A 19,958-nucleotide genomic window follows, 5' to 3' on the forward strand; every position below is an offset into this window, starting at 1 on the left:
TAGCGTTGATCTGAATGAAAATGCTAATTCATTCTTTGCCACTAGGTGCCGCTTTTGAAATATTAAATATACCTTTTGGTTTCCTTGGTAACGCTGTACCTAAAGCAGCACTGGGAGTCGTTAAGCAAATAAGTTAAAAATAAATGAATATTATAAGAAAAAAAGTATTTTTGGACCGTGCATGTATGTTAACCTATTGCTGGGGACTTTGAATGCGTTTTTTTTTCATATTCATCATATTTTAGCATTAAAATGCTTGCTGTGGACGCAGAAAAACGAACTCTTTTACTCTTTTCGGACTCAGTATGCAATGACCTAAATGTGATCAATGTATTTAAAAGCAATATTTTAAAAACATTTTAAAACGCATTTTAAATGCGAATGGTTTGATCTTAAAACAGAGCATATGCCCCTAAATCCCAGAATGCACTGCGCTCTTCAATTCGATTCTTAATACATGCACTATAACTGACGTATTAATGACAGTATTTAAAACTAATTTGTAAATGACTATATTACTTCATATTAGTATGTATTTTTGTGTTTTTGTCATGATACTCCGTATTAACTGTTGACTAATGCGCTGTAATGCTGATTTCCATTTAGCATAAATAGTTCAAAGGCACAGAGGGAGAGAGAAAGAGAAACAGCCCACCTTTGAAGGGATGGGAAACTTGGTTTGTTCAGCTTTGCCTGGTGTGTGGATGGCAGTGAGAGGAGGAGGCCAGGAGTGGGTCATCTCCTACAGCAATAACACAATAATACTCATCATAATAGCACAGCCAGATGAAGAGATTGATAAATGACGTGCTCGTTGATCGAATGAATCAGCAGCACCTGAGCAAAGATTCATAATCAGAGATGCAGAAGGGAAGAGAAGATAAATAAAGCAAGCCGAACGATTTGATCAGTTATCATCGCGGTGATGAATGCGTTCTAAGAGCGCAAGTACATAAACGAACGTCTCGTTCAATTATCAGAAGTGACACCGAAAAACGACGACGGCAAACGATTGCAGACAATCCCTCGGAAGAGAGCTTATTCGTTAAACTTTCTTTCTAGGGGGCCGCCGTCTCGCCTAATGACGACGCGCGCAGGAATACTGTGAAATCTCCAGCGCGCTCTCTCCCAAGAAAACCCCGTGTTATTGCATTCCAGAAAAACGCACACAAAATCCATTCATTTCTCTGAGCTTCAGTGGGGGCGAGGCACGGCGGTGGAAGCTTTGAGTTGCAAATGAAATTTATTAAAAGCAACGGAGCGTTGCTCCTGGAGCCAAACAAGGTTATCCAAACACGAGCAGGCCGAATCAGAGACTGTTTACTCTTACAGCTTCTCGGACAGCTCAGCTATACATCCCACACTTATCTGCGTTCAGACGGGAAACATTGTGTTCTGACAACCTTTAGTGTACTTGAAATGTTAGCATACCGCTACGTTCATATTACATACTAAATATGAGCTATGCATTTTCCTTTAACCCCTCCTATTCATGATCCTTTATCTTCGTTTGCAATGATTTGGTGGTCTCGAGAATTGTTTAAGTTATACTTAAAGGAACAGTTCACACACACACACAAATTTTGGAGATATTCAGCTTTTCCTCAACAATGTGTTCACCGCTGAAGTGAACTGGTGAGAATGAGAGTCCAACGGCTGATAAAAACATCACAATAAGAAACACATCCAGGCATTTTGACTGTTGCTTCTGGACGAAGTATAATCCATAATTTTGCTTCCTTCAGTGAAAACGTCTTGCCTGAATCAGGGGAGAAATAAATAGATCAAATACTGCTTAGTTCTGACCGGATATGTTTTGGATTTTTATGTGAGGGGAAAAATGTAGTTGTTTTGCTGGAGAAGGCATTATAATGTACTTTAATGGATTTGTTTCTTACTAACAAAGATTATTCATTCCATTTTAGAAGTTATAAATTACTGGATTCATGTGGATTACTTGTAAAGTATTGATGTCTTTATCAGCTGTTTGGACTCTCGTTTTTTTGATGGCACCCATTCACTTCAGAGGAATCCATTGATGAGCAAGTGATGTTATGCTTCTTTTAAAGAAACAAACTCATCTCATATATATATATATATATATATATATATATATATATATATATATATATATATGTGTGTGTGTGTGTGTGTGTGTGTGTGTGTGTGTGTGTATATATATATGTACTTTAGTGGATCATGTTGAAAGTTAATGAGATTCTGTTCACGTGCTTCGTCTGCTAGAACACCTGTGTGAACTTGAGCAGAACAGACCTCACAATCTAAAAGTTACTACAAGCACGCCTCATAAAAGGGAAAGCAGTTCTGAGAAAAGTCCTGCAGCATTTGATATATTACATCTAATGCAACATTCACACACTTCTACTCTATGCACAGAAGTTTGACAGACAGGAACATCTTGATACACACGACACAGTGTGTTAAGTGGTAAAAGAGTGCCTGCACGCTCTCATCTGATTTCCACATGCCTCACAGTCAAGTGACATGCTGCAAAATATTCATGACCCGCTCAGTATCAGCCGAGACGAACACAAACTAAATGCAGCACGACATTTAAAATTGTTTGCATATAAAAAAACGTAAACTAAACCAATGGTTTTAATCCGGGCTATCGTCGTCATCAGTGTCGTTTATTGTAATTAATCCTGCGCATTTGGCATTAATATATTCTCAGGGTATGCGACAGCCGGCCGCATCCAACTACAGCTACAAATCTGCTCAACCTGGCTCTGCTCTAGATGTTTTATGACCCTTAAGTTATGTAATGGGAACGTGTGCGTGAGTCTGGACCGGGATTTTCTGCTGTTTGGAAAACGTGCTGATGGCTTAAGCCTTTCTCTCCACGGAGAAACGGAGAATCGCTTCATTTCTTGGACGTCTTTGAGAGCGGGAGATAAACGGGCTAATGGACCTTTGATGCAGCGTTTGCACTTAAAGCGTGTCACATTAACGTTTAAAAGTTTGGCGAGTGAGCAATAACAACAGCAACAACAATAATCATGATAATAATAATGAAAGAAGCAAGTTATGAAAGAAGCATTGAGTAATGGTTACTGAGAATTCTGCTTTACCATAACAAGAATGAATCGGTATTATTATTATTATTATTATTATATTTTTATGAATGCAGCCTTGGTGAGTATTAAAAAATAATTAATTAAAAAATTAATAAAATTAATCCATCCAGGCTTTGACTGTCCGGACTTTGTTTTTAAGCTAAAAGACCTTATTTTTAGGAATATCCATAAATCGTCTTTTTTTTTTTTTTTCTAAAGAGAACAGTAGAGGTCTTAAGATGCATTTCTGAACCGTCATAAAGTTCGTGTTTTCTTGCATTAAATGTGCATTAAAACAGCCGGCGTAAACATCTCTGCCCGATAATCGAGTAAAAGACGTATATTCAACAAATATATAGGGTAAATACCTGTAACCTTTTGCTGCGCAAATACATCAAAGCTCAAACAGAAACACAGACTTATGCATAATAATAGGAACGCCGCTCACGGCGGGTTATTTAAAGTCTCGTGCAAACTGTTTTGAAATGTATTGTTGAATGCGCTGGGCTTGTTAAAAAGCAGGTGCTTTGATGGCTGCAGGGGTGCTGCTTTAAAGAAGGCGGGTTTGGAGATGTGACTTCTCTCAGAGAGTTTACTGTGCTGACAGTCTACGGCACATGCTCTCAGCATGATAACATCATGAATTCATTACCTTTAAAGTGCCGCTGCCAAAAATATTAAAGCTAAAACTAAAATCTGAATAAATAAACTGCTCGACATCCCTAATCGACGAGTCGACCATCCCGGCCCGCTCCTCGCTCTTTGACAAGTCATATTTGGATTTTGACAGCAATATTCTGTCGCATCTAACCGTATTTTATTTCTTTCTTAATAGAAAGTAGTTCAATTAGATCATAATGCATGAAACAGGTCAACTGGCAAGTGTTTTCTTTTTTTTTATTAACAGTATTAAAAGATATTTTTGTTTAATTCCACTGAATGCATTTCATATGTTCAGTATTTTAGAACCACTTATATACTATTATACCTCTTTATTAATATGTTAAATGGGATTATATTAAGGTCAGATTCTTGGAATTGACAAACCATTCACTTTTGCTTTAAAATAATGCTATGCTTATTAATATTTGTTGTTAAGTTTAGCTGATAGGATACCAGAAAAAAAGACTATTTATATATATATATATATATATATATATATATATATATATATATATATATATATATATATATATATATATATAAAGACTAATAAACAGACCATGTGTTAAAAATAAGCATGCTAATAAAATAAGCATATAGCTAATAACTTAAAAGTAGATATCTATTTTTATTTTAATTAAGTTTTTTTAATTAAGTTTTTTTTTAAACAAATGAATATGACAAATATTAGCTGAAATGAAACAACTTTGCTAAACATAGATAGCATTATATCAGATCATTCAAATGCCGTCTGGATATATATTTAGTGCACTATGTTACTTTTGTATCCTAGTGTACTAAATAAATAAATACATAATTAAAAAATATAGTTTACTATGGTATCGTGGTATCATTTGGCACACTAGGTTTCAGTAACACTTTAGTAAAGGGAGAAAATATCAATGTTAACCGGCTGCTTCTTAACATGCTTATTGTTAACATATTTTCTGCTTATTAATGCACATTTTATTGAGGCGAAATCATAGTTAACTGTTTGTTAAAAGTCAGAATTGAACCATTAAATGAGTTCTCATCATAAAAAAAGACTTTAGCTAGACAGTAACTGAGGAAACTCTGAAATATGTTATTTGGATTCGTCTCAATTAGCTAGCAATTATTCGTAATGACATCACTAAGACTCTTCAGTGGATTTTCCCACGTCATGGACGCTGAGGCATGTGAACTGAACCCTTAGAGAAGGAAGCGAAACACGTCCTCGTTCATGAGTCACGTGTGACTCAACATCGGCGGCGCTCGAGTGTGAGGTTCCTCTGAGCAATCCCACCATGCACTTCAGCACGCAGATGTACTCTGGGTTGCCCTGGCAACATGTTCTGTCTCTGCCCTCGCTGACAGAATACAAGATGTACGAACAGAGTCAGTCGACTGCTCCTCACTTACACTCATATCTGTGGCGGCGAGTCTTAACGTTGCAAAATAAAAGACGTTTCGAGGAGCTTAATGGCTAGTGCTTATCTATCTATCGTCTGTTTATCATCTATCTATCTATCATCTGTCTGTCATCTATCTATCTATCTATCTATCTATCTATCTATCTATCTATCTATCTATCTATCATCTGTCTGTCATCTATCTATCTATCTATCTATCTATCTATCTATCTATCTATCTATCATCTGTCTGTCATCTATCTATCTATCTATCTATCTATCTATCTATCTATCTATCTATCATCTGTCTGTCATCTATCTATCTATCTATCTATCTATCTATCTATCTATCTATCTATCTGTCTGTCATCTATCTATCTATCTATCTATCTATCTATCTATCTATCTATCTATCTATCGTCTGTCTGTCATCTATCTATCTATCTATCTATCTATCGTCTATCTATCTATCTATCATCTGTCATCTATCTATCTATCTATCTATCTATCTATCTATCTATCTATCTATCTATCTATCATCTGTCATCTATCTATCTATCTATCTATCTATCTATCTATCTATCGTCTATCTATCTATCTGTCTGTCTGTCTGTCTATCATCTATCTATCTATCTATCTGTCTGTCTGTCATCTATCTATCTATCTATCTATCTATCTATCTATCTATCTATCTATCGTCTGTCTGTCATCTATCTATCTATCTATCTATCTATCTATCTATCTATCTATCTATCTATCGTCTGTCTGTCATCTCTATCTATCTATCTATCTATCTATCTATCTATCTATCTATCTATCTGTCTGTCTGTCTGTCTGTCTGTCTGTCTATCATCTATCTATCTATCTATCTATCTATCATCATCACCTCATAATATAAATAGATATAAGATATCTATGATAGATAGATAGATAGATAGATAGACAATATTATTATTATATTATATTATAGAGACGTATATAACATATTAGGCTTGAAAGTCGTGAATATGAATAAGAATTATGCACGTGTACTATATATGGGTACAGCAATTTATAGAAAACGTAAAAGATTACATTAGATTGTATATAAATGATATTTTCAGAATGCATCATTGCACATGTCGTCTCTTAATGTTTAAAACACGCACTCGAGCATGAAGAACTATTACTATTTATGAGCGGTAAAGACACAGCGGATGAATTATAAAAATGTTGTGCTAACAAGAACGTAAACATTCATTTAAAAAATCAGATGCGGCTGAAATATCATGCTTTCCAAACATTGTGAGGGTTTCATTTGAAGTAACGTGAAACATGACAGGTTTCTTTTCGCCGCTCTCAGTCCGTCTGAACGGATTCTTAAAGGTACGCTCTGGAACAATTGCCCCATCAGTCCTAATGTAACGGGGCTTCTCTTTAAAAACGAGCCCTTATTCTCGTGACAGTGAGGTGCTATTGTGTGTAAAGCGGCGCTGAGCAGGTGACCGGCCGTAATTAGCGTGCTGAGAGAAAGAGAGTCAATCCAACTCACCCGCAGAATTTCCTCCACACAATTGGAGTCGTTGGGCAGGCTGACCTGTGGAGAAATGGATAAGAAATCTCTCATTAAAAAGGTTACAATGAACGTGTGAAAGCAAGAGAGAGAGAGATAAAGAAGAAAAGCTGTAACAAAAGACCCCCCCACAAAAAAAATAACAAGGTTGTAAATTACGCAGTTTTGTGAGAACGTAATTAAAGGTCACCTACAATGTTCAGAAAGCCTAGTGCTCCGCGTTGCTTTCTACATACACAACCCACTTCTTGCAAAGGCAGTGTTGTAAATAAAACATAAGTAACTGATTGGAAGAGAAAGTCCATGCGCCACACAAATGATGTTATTTACATGTGCTTAGGTGACTAGGTGACACACAACTGCCAATAAACTAAACTAAATAAATTCAATTCAATATAAAATGAAATGATGTAGTCAATATACATTTGTGTATAAAAGCTAATTTATTTAATTAAAAACATTTATTTATAATTAATTTATAAATGCATTTAATATACATTTGTATTTAAAAAATATTTTTAAAATATAAAATATATAAAAATATTTAAGAAATCATTAAATAATTATTTTTAATATTTACAAAATAAATGTATTTAATATACATTTGTATTTAAGCAATGCATTTCATAAAAATACATATTGTTTATAATGTTGAATGAAATGATGAAATAAAATGGTACATTTATTTGATATACATTTATATTTAAACAATTTAATAAATGATAAATATTTGTATTATTTTTAATTAAATATCAATTAAGTAAAATAAATGTATTTAGTACACATTTCTATTTAAGCAATGCATTTAATGTATTTAAGTTTAATTAAATATGAATAGAATAAAATAAATATAATTTAAATAATAGTATTTAATATATATTTGCAATGTATTTCATAAAATATTAAAAAAAAAATATATATATATATATATATATATATATATATATATATATATATATATATATATATATATATATATATATATATATATATTTATTTATTTATTTTTTTTATTTTATAAATATATATGTGTGATTAAAGACGATCGAACACGCAAACAAGTAAATAAAAAAACTTTCTATCTATTAAATATTTGATTTTTCATGGACTAGGAGGAAATACAGCGGGAAAAAAATCTCATCAGTGCACGAAGAATGAACTGACACAGCGTTCGGCTTCAGTCTGGGACAGGAAGGCATCTCAGAAGCCAGCAGCTCACTTGTTTTGGAACCGAGTGAAAGGCTTCCTGCCAGAGCTGAACTTCTCAGACGAAAGTCCCACAGCACACCTCTGAAGATTGATTAGCTGCGAGATGACATCATAATTGAGTGTCTCCGAAGAGGACGCTCTCGGATAATGGAGGCTCGCGGTTCTCACACCAACGCTTCTCAAACGCAGGCTGGGAATTGGATAATCACCAGCTCGCATCTGAGCATCATAAGGCATGGAAATGTCAGCAAGTAAGCATGTAACCGCAATGATTCTCCGACACTTAACAGACAGAAGATGAGAATACTAATTAAGGGCTAGCAAGGCCCCTGTCGACTAATAGACCGCAATTGGCACAACATAAGAGACCAAAAGAATGATTAGAATTGCAAATTCATTGCGCAGTAAATCATAGATGTTATATTTTCTCTAGAATTAACTAGTTCATCTTTGAAGATTTATTTAATTCTTTTTTAATGTTTTTTTTTTTGCCATGAAGACATATGAATACAGATTGGACACATGGAGCTCTAAACACTTCCAAATCTCTTTTGAACGCAGATGTTTACGTATTCATGTCCAGACAATAATATGAATAATAATCTACTTTACATTCTCTCGCACTGGCCAGAAACATGACACACACACGCACACACACACACACACACACACACATATATATATATATATATATATATATATATATATATATATAAATATAAATAAATAAAATAATAAAAAAATTTGTTTAATAATAAAGTTTATGAAGGTTAAAATATATATATATATATATATATATATATATATATATATATATATATATATATATATATATATATATAAATATATAATTTAATGCTTTGCTAGCAAAAATTTTGGAATTTTACTTGATAATGGCTCTTAAAATTTTTGGATCATCACAACACTACTATAAACTGATTCTACCTCTACCATCTTTCACAAAACCCCCCAAAAGACACTAAACGTCCATCATCCCTAAAGATTGCGGCCTGACCAGCTCGGGCCACTGTAAACACATCTCTCAGACATAAACTTCCTGTTTGCTCAGGGCCAGCACATAATATCCTGTTCCCATAGAAACGGAATGTTGGCGCTCAGCCGCTCTAATCAGATGTTGCTCTGCCATTGTCCTGCTCCGCTCTGATATTAAGAGAGTGGCGTAGAGAGCCCATTCCTCTGACACGGGAGTTCATTTCTCCGTTACCTGTGGTGAACCCCATTTCCATTCCAGTCGTGACACTAAAAGGTGCTTTGCGCTGCGCTCTGAATGCAAAGCTCGCTCTTATTGCCTCTGGCCTGACAGAAAATGTCAGTGATATGAAAGAGGGCTTGTTCCCGCTGCTAAATTGTTTATGCCAGAGAAAGTCTCGTTTTTGTTGAAGTACAGCTGAACGTTACGCTCGCTCTTATCGAAATTCCTCCAAAATAGAGCAATTTGGAAAAGCTCGCAAAAGTTACAGTAACATTTAATGTGCGTCGAGCGAGAGGCTGGACGTTAAAAGAGTTCGCGAGAGCCTTCGGGGAGGACAAATTGCTTTTATAATCATGTAATGTGTATATTTAGAGGGCCAAAGAGAAACGGCGAGAGTCACCCGAACACCTCGCGTCCCCCGCCGTATTCAGGGAAATGACGGGAAAAAGGGACCGTCCAGCTGCGATCTTATTTCCACGTTTCAGCAGGGAACCTCTCAGTACTTGCGGATACAATGCGATTGAATGGGTTTTCAAATGATTTCCGTGCGACTGGCAATATCCCATCGTGAATCAAAGAGGCTTCTTGGGTTAAGATTATTGGAAAGTCAAATATTGCGAAGCCAAAAAGCAGCGCTGCCAAAAGAAGTGTCTGAGTAATTTGAAGAAATTGAACATTTTTATTGCCTGTTGGTGTTTTTTTTTTACATCAAGAAAATATTGCAATAAAAATACTGTAATATAATAAAAAAATCTAAATATTATTATATTATAGTATATTCTATTATATAAATTAATTGGAACAGCATTTCAGTGTGTTTGTGTATATATATATATATATATATATATATATATATATATATATATATATATATATATATATATATATATATATATATTAGCAACTTAATATTTAGCATCTTAAATTTCAACAAAGGAAAAATGATTTCAAATTATTATTTTTAAATTATTAAATTAGTTTAGATAATGTCAGTTTAGTTAATTGGATATTTCTCAACAAGCCTTTATTATAATTTATTGCAGCAGAATTTTTACAGTGTATATTATATTATATTACATTATTACAATCTTGATGGAAAAAAGAAATAATTATGTTGATTAATATATAATAACTTGAGCTTTTTATTCATGGCACTTTAAATATTTTTGTATAGCATTATAAAATGCTACTTCTATGAAATCAGTAATATACATAATGTAATGAATAAAAAAATGCTTGCATTTTTTTTTTACACATTTCTATTAGTCTAGACCGTTTGAGAACATTTCTATCCTAATTTCCATATTTATTACGATTTTTAATTGCATTACATTTTTTATGCGCATCAGCTGACATTTTTAATGACTAAATTTGTTTGGTTTGTAAAGTTTTCTATCTCAAGACCGAGATGGGTGCATATTAAATGCGCTTTTCGAAGTACAAGACAAGTTTATCTGAATAAATTCAAATGTGAAAATTGGATGCAGCTCCTTCTCTTTCAAACCCATGTTTTTAAAGCAACTCTCGCGCATACGGAACAAAGAAAAGTGTGAAAAAACGAGCGATTTACTCGGCGTTGCCAGCTTTAATCACAGTGAATCACTCCAGTGTGTCTTTTTTTTTTTTTTTTTTTCCAGGACAAATTTAGCATGATGTCTTTCTGTCTTCCTACAGGAGAGAAAAAAAAAAGAACTTTTTAATTGGCAGATACAGAGATCACTGGAAGTGTCACTAATTTCTGCAAATTTCTTTTTCCGGCTCGGCTGTGGAGAACGGAGGAGGTGTCAGTCACGTCGTTCTGCACGACTGCAGAATCTTTTCAGCGCCAGAGCAGACCTATTCCTTTGAATTATCGGAGGATCCGCGGGAATAACGCGGTGACAATTACTGGGTCAGGAGTGCGTTTTTTTCTCTGAAAGAGCTGTTCAGAGAGCGCCTGTGCATCAGCAACAGATAAGACGTATTAGTCTTTTTTTTTTATATGGGGAAAAAGGGGGAGGTGGGCTGGTATATTGACGTGGGGAACCGCTAGGAAGCACTCAAATAGCGTTTAAAATGTGGAAGAGTAGCTCTGGGTGTAAATAGGCAGATTTGCAAAGCGAGAGAGGCTGAAAGAAGAGTCCGTCTAAACGCCTGACAGTGGACTGAGGAGTAAACAAGGAAAGGCAGATGATGGATGACATGGAAAAGGCGCACAGAGCCGAGTGTGGTGGCACGAGCATCCCTGTGAAAATACTCATATCTCGGCATGGACGAGTGGGCAGACGGGATGAGAGAAGAAGTTCCATACGGTGTCACGCGAGAAGAAGCGAAGGACGAAATCTCTTCAAACCAAAAAAATGTCACCACCACTTCTACATTTTATCTACTTGTGGGGATATTTGGTTCTTATGATGTAAGGTATACCAGATACACACACACACACACTAAAGTGCCCAAATCCTTCACTGGAATTACTGGTAAAATCACTGAATTAATTTTAATTCCCAGACGTACAAACAAAGGCAATCCAGTTTTGTTTTCCAAATATCAAAAAGGCAACTCATGACACGACTTTCAGTGCAATGACCTTTTCCTTTGTTTTTGTTTGTTTGTTTATATGTTTGACTCCTATTGTTTCCCTGCAAAATACATTAAATATATGTTTCATGTTTCTGATTTCTGAATTAAAGTTCGTGATTACATCTTTTTTTCTTGATTATAGATTTTTTTTTAAGTGGCCGGTGAGATACAGCTGCCCTGGAATAAAACATGCAAGCAAGCAAACAAAAAGCACAAAACAAAATGGGACTAAGCGAAAACGCAAAACGCAAGAAAACAAAACAAAAAAGAAAAAAACAAGACACGGCAAAACATACAAACAAGACAACACGCACGTCAAAAAAAGATGGCTTACGACAAGACAAAACAAAAAACAGTACAAGACAAAACAAAACATGACAAGACAAAGCGAAACCAACAAGTTAAAGCACAAAAAGCACAATACAGCACAAGATAAGACAACCGCCCCCGCGAAAAAAACTAACAACACGCACATAAAAAAAAAAACAAGACAACTTACGACAAGACAAAACACGAAACAAGACGAGACAAAACAAAACACAAAAACAAAACAAAGCAAAGCAAAACAAACAAGATAAAGCACAAAAAAACAACACAGCACAAGATAAGACAACCAAACAAACAAGACAACTTATGACAAGACAAAACACAAAACAAGACTAGACAAAACAAAACACAAAACGGTATAAGACAAAACAAAACAAACAAGACTGAACACAAAACACAAGACAGCACAAGCCGAGACAAAACAAAAACACAAGACAAAACCTGACAAAACTAAACTTTTCGGTTTTGAGTCCGGTTGAGTAAATCTAGCAAATCTCAACTAACAAATGTATTTGTTCGTTTTTATTGAACATCATTAACTCTGGTCGTACAATTCGGATGCCGCGTTTGTTCGTGACTAAACTGTTTGCGAACGCAACCGCATTTAGCTCTATAAAACAGGACAGGCAACCTTATCCTGCTGCGGTGTGAACGTAGCAAAAGAAAAACGACTGCAAGGGAGCGTCAGGCAAAAAATTAAAAATACATAAAACACGAAGGGGGTAAAATTGCGAGGCGGGTTTGTTTGCCACGCAAATGGAGATGTGTGTCTCTGGAAGCCTGTCAGAGAGTCTTTGATCTGTCATGTGTAATGGAGTCTTTGAGCTGAGAAGACAGACAGCGAGAGAGAAAACGAAAGCCGGTTCACGCTCTCTGGCTTCTCGCCCTCGCTCCAACCCGTCCCATCATACATGATTTAGTGTGACCGGACCAAATGTAGTTGTTAAGGAGGCACCTTCACACAGGCTAGGCCACGAGGGGTAGCCTCTAGATGTGTTGACAAAACCAGTTCTACACTTGGATAATGTAATGCAATCTCTTTCAAGTTTCTTCAAGGGCCCCTACTGCTAGAAGACACAGCCTCGAGAAACCCATTCAATATTCAACACGTCTCTCGACAGCGTCTCCCCTTTGTAGACACCTTAACATCTGCTATTCAGCGCTGCTATATGCACTGTATTAAAGAGCACGCTACAAGGTGTGACGTTCAATGACTGAACATAAACATTCATCTCTTAGATCGAAATTCTTCGATATGTGACACTACTGAATACTTGGAGATGTATATTTTGGTCATTGATAAGTCATCTGAGGACTTGAGGTGGGACGCTGGTGATGTAATGACTTCTTTCTTTCTTTCTTTTCTTTGTTTGCTTCCTCAAAACATACATAAAAAACATAATTCGTACAGTGACTTGAATAAACATTACCTACGACGAGGATGTTTCTGATTTCGGATTTAAAAATCACAATCATAGCATTTTTTAAATTGTCAGTGTGATGCTTTTATGTTTCCAAGTGTTTATTGGTTATCTTAAAAACCAACAAAAAAATCTATTTGTTAATAAAATCAAGTCAGGTGGTACAACCAACATAAAGCAACTAACATGTAGTTGTATTAGTAATAATAATAATAAATAAGGTAACACTTTATTTTACGGTGAAACCTATTAGTTGCTTATTAGAATGCACATTAGTAGAATAATAGCCATTTATTAGTAGTAGTTAAGTAAATATTAATGCTTTATTTTACATCCATGATCCTACCCAATACTTAAACTTAACAACTACCTTACTAACTATTATTAAGCAGCTAACTAAGAATGTATTGATGAAAAAAGTCATAGTTAACAGTTAACTGTTACATACTCTACAGTGTTAAAACTAACAAACAAATAAATAAATAAGGAGAAAAAATTATAACATATTTATTCAGGATCCCAGAAGCCCATAATTAATCATAAAAAATATTATAGATAGATAGATAGATGTTGGAAGTTGGAAATAAATAAATATGCAATTAATTACTCGTACCAATGCTTATTTTTAATTAAAAGAAATGTTAGCACTATGATAATAAATATTCAATTAGTGTACACGCCGATTTGTGGAGGTTCTTGAAGCCTTGAGAGAAGGTCAATTTACATTTTAATGCGAGATGAACTTTCACGGAAGAGGTCAAACGGAATTCAAAAAACACCCCTAAACACCATTCAGTAGTCATCTTTAAACCCAAAGAGCGTTTGCAAGGCAACAGATGCCTTGCAAAAAAAAAAATAAATAAAAATCACATCTCCATGAGCAAATCCTCAGAGAACCATGTCAGTGAATGAAGCATGCAATGTGGCAAAAAATCAGCTTGTCTTAAAAAGCAAGCCTCTGCTTCCCGCTGCATTCAGTCCTGTCAACTCCAATACATGTTCCCGGCATTACATTTATTTAAGTGTTTTTTTTTTTTCTTCTTCTTCTTTTGAATTCCTTTTTACTTTGTTAAATTAAAAAGGGATATGCGGAGACTATCCCGGTGCTGACTGGCTCCGTAATGTGCTTGTTCCAGCGATTCTCCAGCTTTGCTTCAATTTCTCATGGCCTTTGCCAAATATGCTTTTCACAGCAGTTCCATTATCAGCCAGTTTATTAGACTCAAAGGCTTCCTAATTGGCTTTTTTTTTCTTTTCTTCTTTTTCCTCTTTGTCAACATTCCTGTCCACCCGTCAGTGCCTGGCTAGACGACATGTGTCTGTTTTCGGCATCTCATATTCCGAGGGCTGGTTTTCACACGTCTAACCTGTTTTCCACACCTCGTTTGTGATTTCGGTCGAGGCGGATTGGTAAGTCACCACCGATTCAAAGTAAACACGGTTCTCGCCCAATTCTTAACTCTAGCAGGAAGAATGTCACTCTCATTTCACAAGTTTGTCTTCCGTTGAGCGACTGCCAAGAGAGCGGCGAACCACGTCGCACCGCTTCTGCCGAATATGAGTGACAGAAGGACAGTTCCTCGAACGATCTCTTGTCGGATGCGAGAGAACTTGATATCTAGATTTTTTTTTGCGCAAAAAACCGCTGCTAGAAAAATACGCCGTTGCTAGGGTTGAGTGTTTTCCAATGCGTAGCTATGAAGCTACCGTTTTTCTCTGCGTACCAGGTGAGTTACGGAGCAGGTTTACCATGCCAGAAAAGCCATACTTATAAAGCTGGTTATGTGATGCAAACAGGAGCATTGCAAGGTTCTTTTTAGGGAACCTCTAAAACAGTAGTAATCAAAAACTATATAGTACGCTACATTTTAAACACAGTATTGTTTTTGACCTGTTTTGACAATGAAAATAGTTACAAATAAAGCCGCATCACATCTCAGAGCGTTACCGTGCTTTTTTTGTTATGGAAAGAATCCACCTTCAGTGATTCAATGACTCATTAAAATCAAATCAAATATATACAATTTGAAAACTAATATTTCTACATTACAAATTATCGTTTTTCAATAGCATCAACATTTCTTAAATGGTTTTATGCCACTTTTTGTCAAAAAGAAATGTAAAAAAAATAAATAACATGTTGAAAATGATTAAGTTTGCTAAATATATACACCTTTCTAAAACTTATAATATATATATATATATATATATATAAAATAATATATATATATATATATATATATATATATATATATATATATATATATATATATATATATACATTTAGATAATCTTAGAGGTTGATAAATAAAGCAAATTATTGAAATATTAGCAGGAAAACATTTGTTTCAGGTTGAAAGTGTACATTTTTCTACTCACTAAAAAGGAAAACTAAATTCAGTTTTGGCATAATATTGTACCGCTTAAACTTACTGTACAAAGAATATAATAACTGTGATTAATCTCTTGTTTTTGGAAGCAGAATGAAACCGTAAATTTAAACTGTTGTCTTTAACATATATTTAAAATGATACGTTTTAACGTTTTAACACTTTAACATTTTAACACTTTAACACGTTACATTTGAAAGTCAAATAAATAAATAAATAAAGGATTTTGTTGTTTCTTTCTAAATTTAATTTAGATCTCCTTCGGGCTTGTTGGTGGTCCCTGAAGTCTGAACTCTGAAAACCCCTGGATTAAACCCCTAACTTTATCAAAAACACTGGATTTGAGGTTTTATTCGCATCTGTAGCGCACACTTTGACAGACAAGTTTCATGCCAAAGCGCTTAAAACTTGCTGTTAGCTCTCAGAAAACTCTACAGAGACACATAAAATAAACTTTGGTCACGCAGAGCGCCGTCTAATTAAAAAAAAACCCCGAAAAAACTAAAAATAAGCCTTGCTATACAGATGAAAGCTATCTGATCCGAGAAAACCTAGAACACTGGCATCAGATTTGTGTGTTTTTTTTTTTTTTGTTGCTTTGCTCAAGAAAGCTTTCAGAGCACATCCATAACCTTGCGGATCTGTTGCTCTGGGCTGTTTTGTGGTCTTTGTGTGAACTCACTGTGGCGTTGTGTGTGTGTGTGTGTGTGTGTGTGCGCGCGTCTCTGTCTCCGCTGCTCACTTCAGCAGGCCTGACTGGATCTTGTGCGCTGGGAAGTTGTCGGCGCGGCGGCAGTGGGGATGTTAACGTGTGTTGACAGTTTGGCATCCTCCCACTGAGCGTGGTACAATCCCCTGCCACCAGTGCTTAGCCTGACACTAGCCATGAGGCTAAACATCAGCTCCGAGACCCGGGGAAGGCGTGTGCGCTCCGCAGCCGGCCCTCGGGGACCGGGGCTCTCTCCGCTGTGACCCTCGGGACCCGTCACCATAACGCTGGAACGGGCGCCGAGCCGCCATAGGTTAGCAGATTACATGCTATCAGAGCATTACGCGCACCGAGATGATAACGATAGCGTGCTATTTGATGAATCATCTCGTAACAGCTGCTATCGAGATGAACTTGATGCCGTTAAATCTGACACAGTTCAATTACACACAACAATACTTTGGGGATGTTGCGAAAAGGAGCTACTGAGAATAAAGCTAGTGCTCCGCAGAGTGAATCCTGACCGGGAGAAATGTGTTTAGAGCGATGTATGCTGACTCTAGGATTTGCGCTCAAGTCAATATTCAGAACTTAAGAATTATTTAAAGAGTCAAACAAAAGGTGCATAGTCCAACAGACTATAAAATGGGCAACGTAAAAACAATAATAAATTCAATTAAATCAAAAATCTTTAAAAGAGTTTTATTATCTTGTGCATAGTATGATATTTTTAAATCATATTCATATTAATTAATTTTGCAAAACCATTCTTATAGCTGTATTGGTATACTACAAATCAGAACCACACTAATATTTGCTTATGTGATGCTGCTTAAATGTTTAAAAATAAAGTGTATTTTCAAACACTTTAGGATTATACTTTAGAAATTATTTAGGATCAAATAGTATTAATAGTGTACATTTATGTATATATTTAGGTATATGGGTTACATTATCTATAAAGTTTCATACACGTTCTATTATATGATTTATATAATATAATGCATTTTTTATTTGCTCTTACCACAGTTGCCATATTTGTTTAGTGAATAATAATAATAATAATAATAATAATAATAATAATAATAATAATTTAATGATAAGTGTATGTATATATACACTTATCATTAAAATATATATATATATATATATATATATATATATATATATATATATATATGTTGAATAATATATATGTTGAATAATAATAATAGTAATCTGTGTATAATTCAACATTATTAGTAAAAATTACAGTAAATATTATAATTATTATTATAAGCAGTACAATAGTAAGAAGTAAGTAGATTTCATAGTAGTAGTTAATAATTTACAATAACAATCTAAGGACAATTAATACATTTAGAAATACTTCATATGTTGAGTTTATGCTAATATGCTCCTGGGTAAAACCCATTATTACCAACATACAGCAGCATTAGAGTTTCATTTTTTTATTTACATCTAGAATTCCATTGCATCACTTGAAATTCAAAAACGTGTACGGAATTTATTTATTTATTCATGTAATGAAATGATAATTTATTCAAGAATTTATAAGGGCAGAAAACAAAAAAAAAAAAAGTGACTGGAGTGAGCTCTGAATGGATCGCGGTCCTGCTCCAGACGGCTGGAGTCCCTCAGACTGCCGGTCCTGGCGCACACAGACACCTTTCCCACCGCCGCCGCGCAACAAAGACGCCTAATTACCATGCAGATCACAACATCCCTCAGATGCCTGCACAGGCGTGACGGGGCAGCAGAAGAAGAGGAGGAGGAGGAGGAGGAGGATGAAAACGGAACCCCGGGACACTCTCCAAATATGACCACCCAGGCATAAAGAAGGCCCAGTCCGGAATGTCACCGGAGAGAGAGGGAGCCGGGTAATCCCGCCGGGAACTGAGATTATTAATCTGAGCTCGCAAATCATTCAGCCTGCTACCCACCATGCCCTGCAGCAAACACTGTTAGCTCTCCAGCCAGTCTCCTCCTGTGAAAATTAATAAGCTCCAGGCCTGCCTCTAACAAATGAGGGAGGTAGAGACCACAGGAGGGAGAGCGAATCAGAGGAATTAAAGCACATCATCTCCTCTAAATCTACCTTTGCTAGCCAATAAAGTGGCTGGAATAAATCACTTCTGGCTTACACAAAGACGTTTCTAACGGTAACGAATGTAATTGAGGGCCGAATGTTACCGATCAGCCTTTCTGAAGCGCATGGATGCGATTTACGGCGGAAGCGGCGGGTGTGAGGTTTCACTCGGGTCGGGGTTTTTCGTTCCCGTCGCTTCTAGAATCACTCCTGGAGCTAGTGACGTACGGCTCGGATAAACGGGACCCCCAGACGACCTCATTATCAAAGCCAGAACATCACCGCGAGACCAACGGGTCACATTTAACACGCTCGCCGATTCAAGCATTCACCCACTGACCTACAAAACCCCAAGCTGCAGGAAGAACGCTTACCTGTTCACCTGATTAGTCAGCAAAAACAAATCACTGTGTAATGAGAGCTGGATGACGCTGTATAATACTAGCTCTCTGCTGTTGAAACTGTACAGCTGAAAAAAAAATAAATAAAATAAAAAAAAAAATAAAAAAATCGGGACTATACTATTTTTTAATAGTAATGTGAATGTTTACATTTATGCTATAGTTTTATTTGTTTTGTAGATGTAATCTTCGGATCAATAATACATTACATGTAATGTTTACACAGACTGTTTATCCAAAAGGAAAAATGATATCGCAAACCATCGTTTTTATTTTAAATTTTTATTTTATTTTATGAAAACAACTAAAATTTTATTTAATTTATAATAATTATTTTTTTATTTCTTCACAGCTTCTTTTCATTATTCTTTCTCTCTTTATTTCCTTCCTTCTCCTCTCTCTCTCTCTCTCTCTCTCTAAAATTGTAATTATTTTACTTCAGTGAAGATAATTTTGATTTAATTTGTTTTATTATTATTATTATTATTATTATGTGTCTGTGTGTACAACAGCAACAACAACTAATAATAATTCATGATTATTTAATATTTTATTTTAGAACAGGTTTTTAAAAAGAAAAAAAGAGGCACAGTTTTGAAAAGCGTAAGCAGTTGAAAAAGAACTGGGTTATTTAATTTTATATAAAATTTTTATTATTTTTATTAATATTTATTAAAGAACTACCAAGGATGCCAAAATAAACAAACAAAGCTAATACCTCTCCTCCTCCTACCACTAATAATAGTCATATAATAATCATTTAAATTTACATTTAAAAATATCTTATTGCGTCTTATATCTGTACCGAGTTACATAAAGTCAGTCATTCTGGTTAGTTACACTGCAATTAACGTGCTTCTGGCTTACGTTCTGAAAAGTTTTCCCCAGGTGCGAAACTAAACACACGGCGTGAAAGCGTCTGTGACTGCACAAAGCGTATGAATATTTAATGAG

The 19,958-nt window shown here is 35.3% G+C and overlaps 1 protein-coding gene across 1 annotated transcript in view; it reads right to left on the reverse strand.

Moving 5' to 3' along the window:
* aff2 (AF4/FMR2 family, member 2) overlaps window positions 1-19,958 on the reverse strand; it is a 193,505-nt gene that overhangs the window by 72,859 nt on the left and 100,688 nt on the right. The window contains 2 exon segments of the mRNA XM_043257772.1: window positions 656-742; window positions 6,663-6,707. Coding sequence (XP_043113707.1) covers window positions 656-742; window positions 6,663-6,707 — 132 coding nt within the window.

Source organism: Puntigrus tetrazona, chromosome 14 (genome assembly GCF_018831695.1).
Source record: "Puntigrus tetrazona isolate hp1 chromosome 14, ASM1883169v1, whole genome shotgun sequence".
Classification (NCBI taxonomy): Eukaryota; Metazoa; Chordata; class Actinopteri; order Cypriniformes; family Cyprinidae; genus Puntigrus; species Puntigrus tetrazona.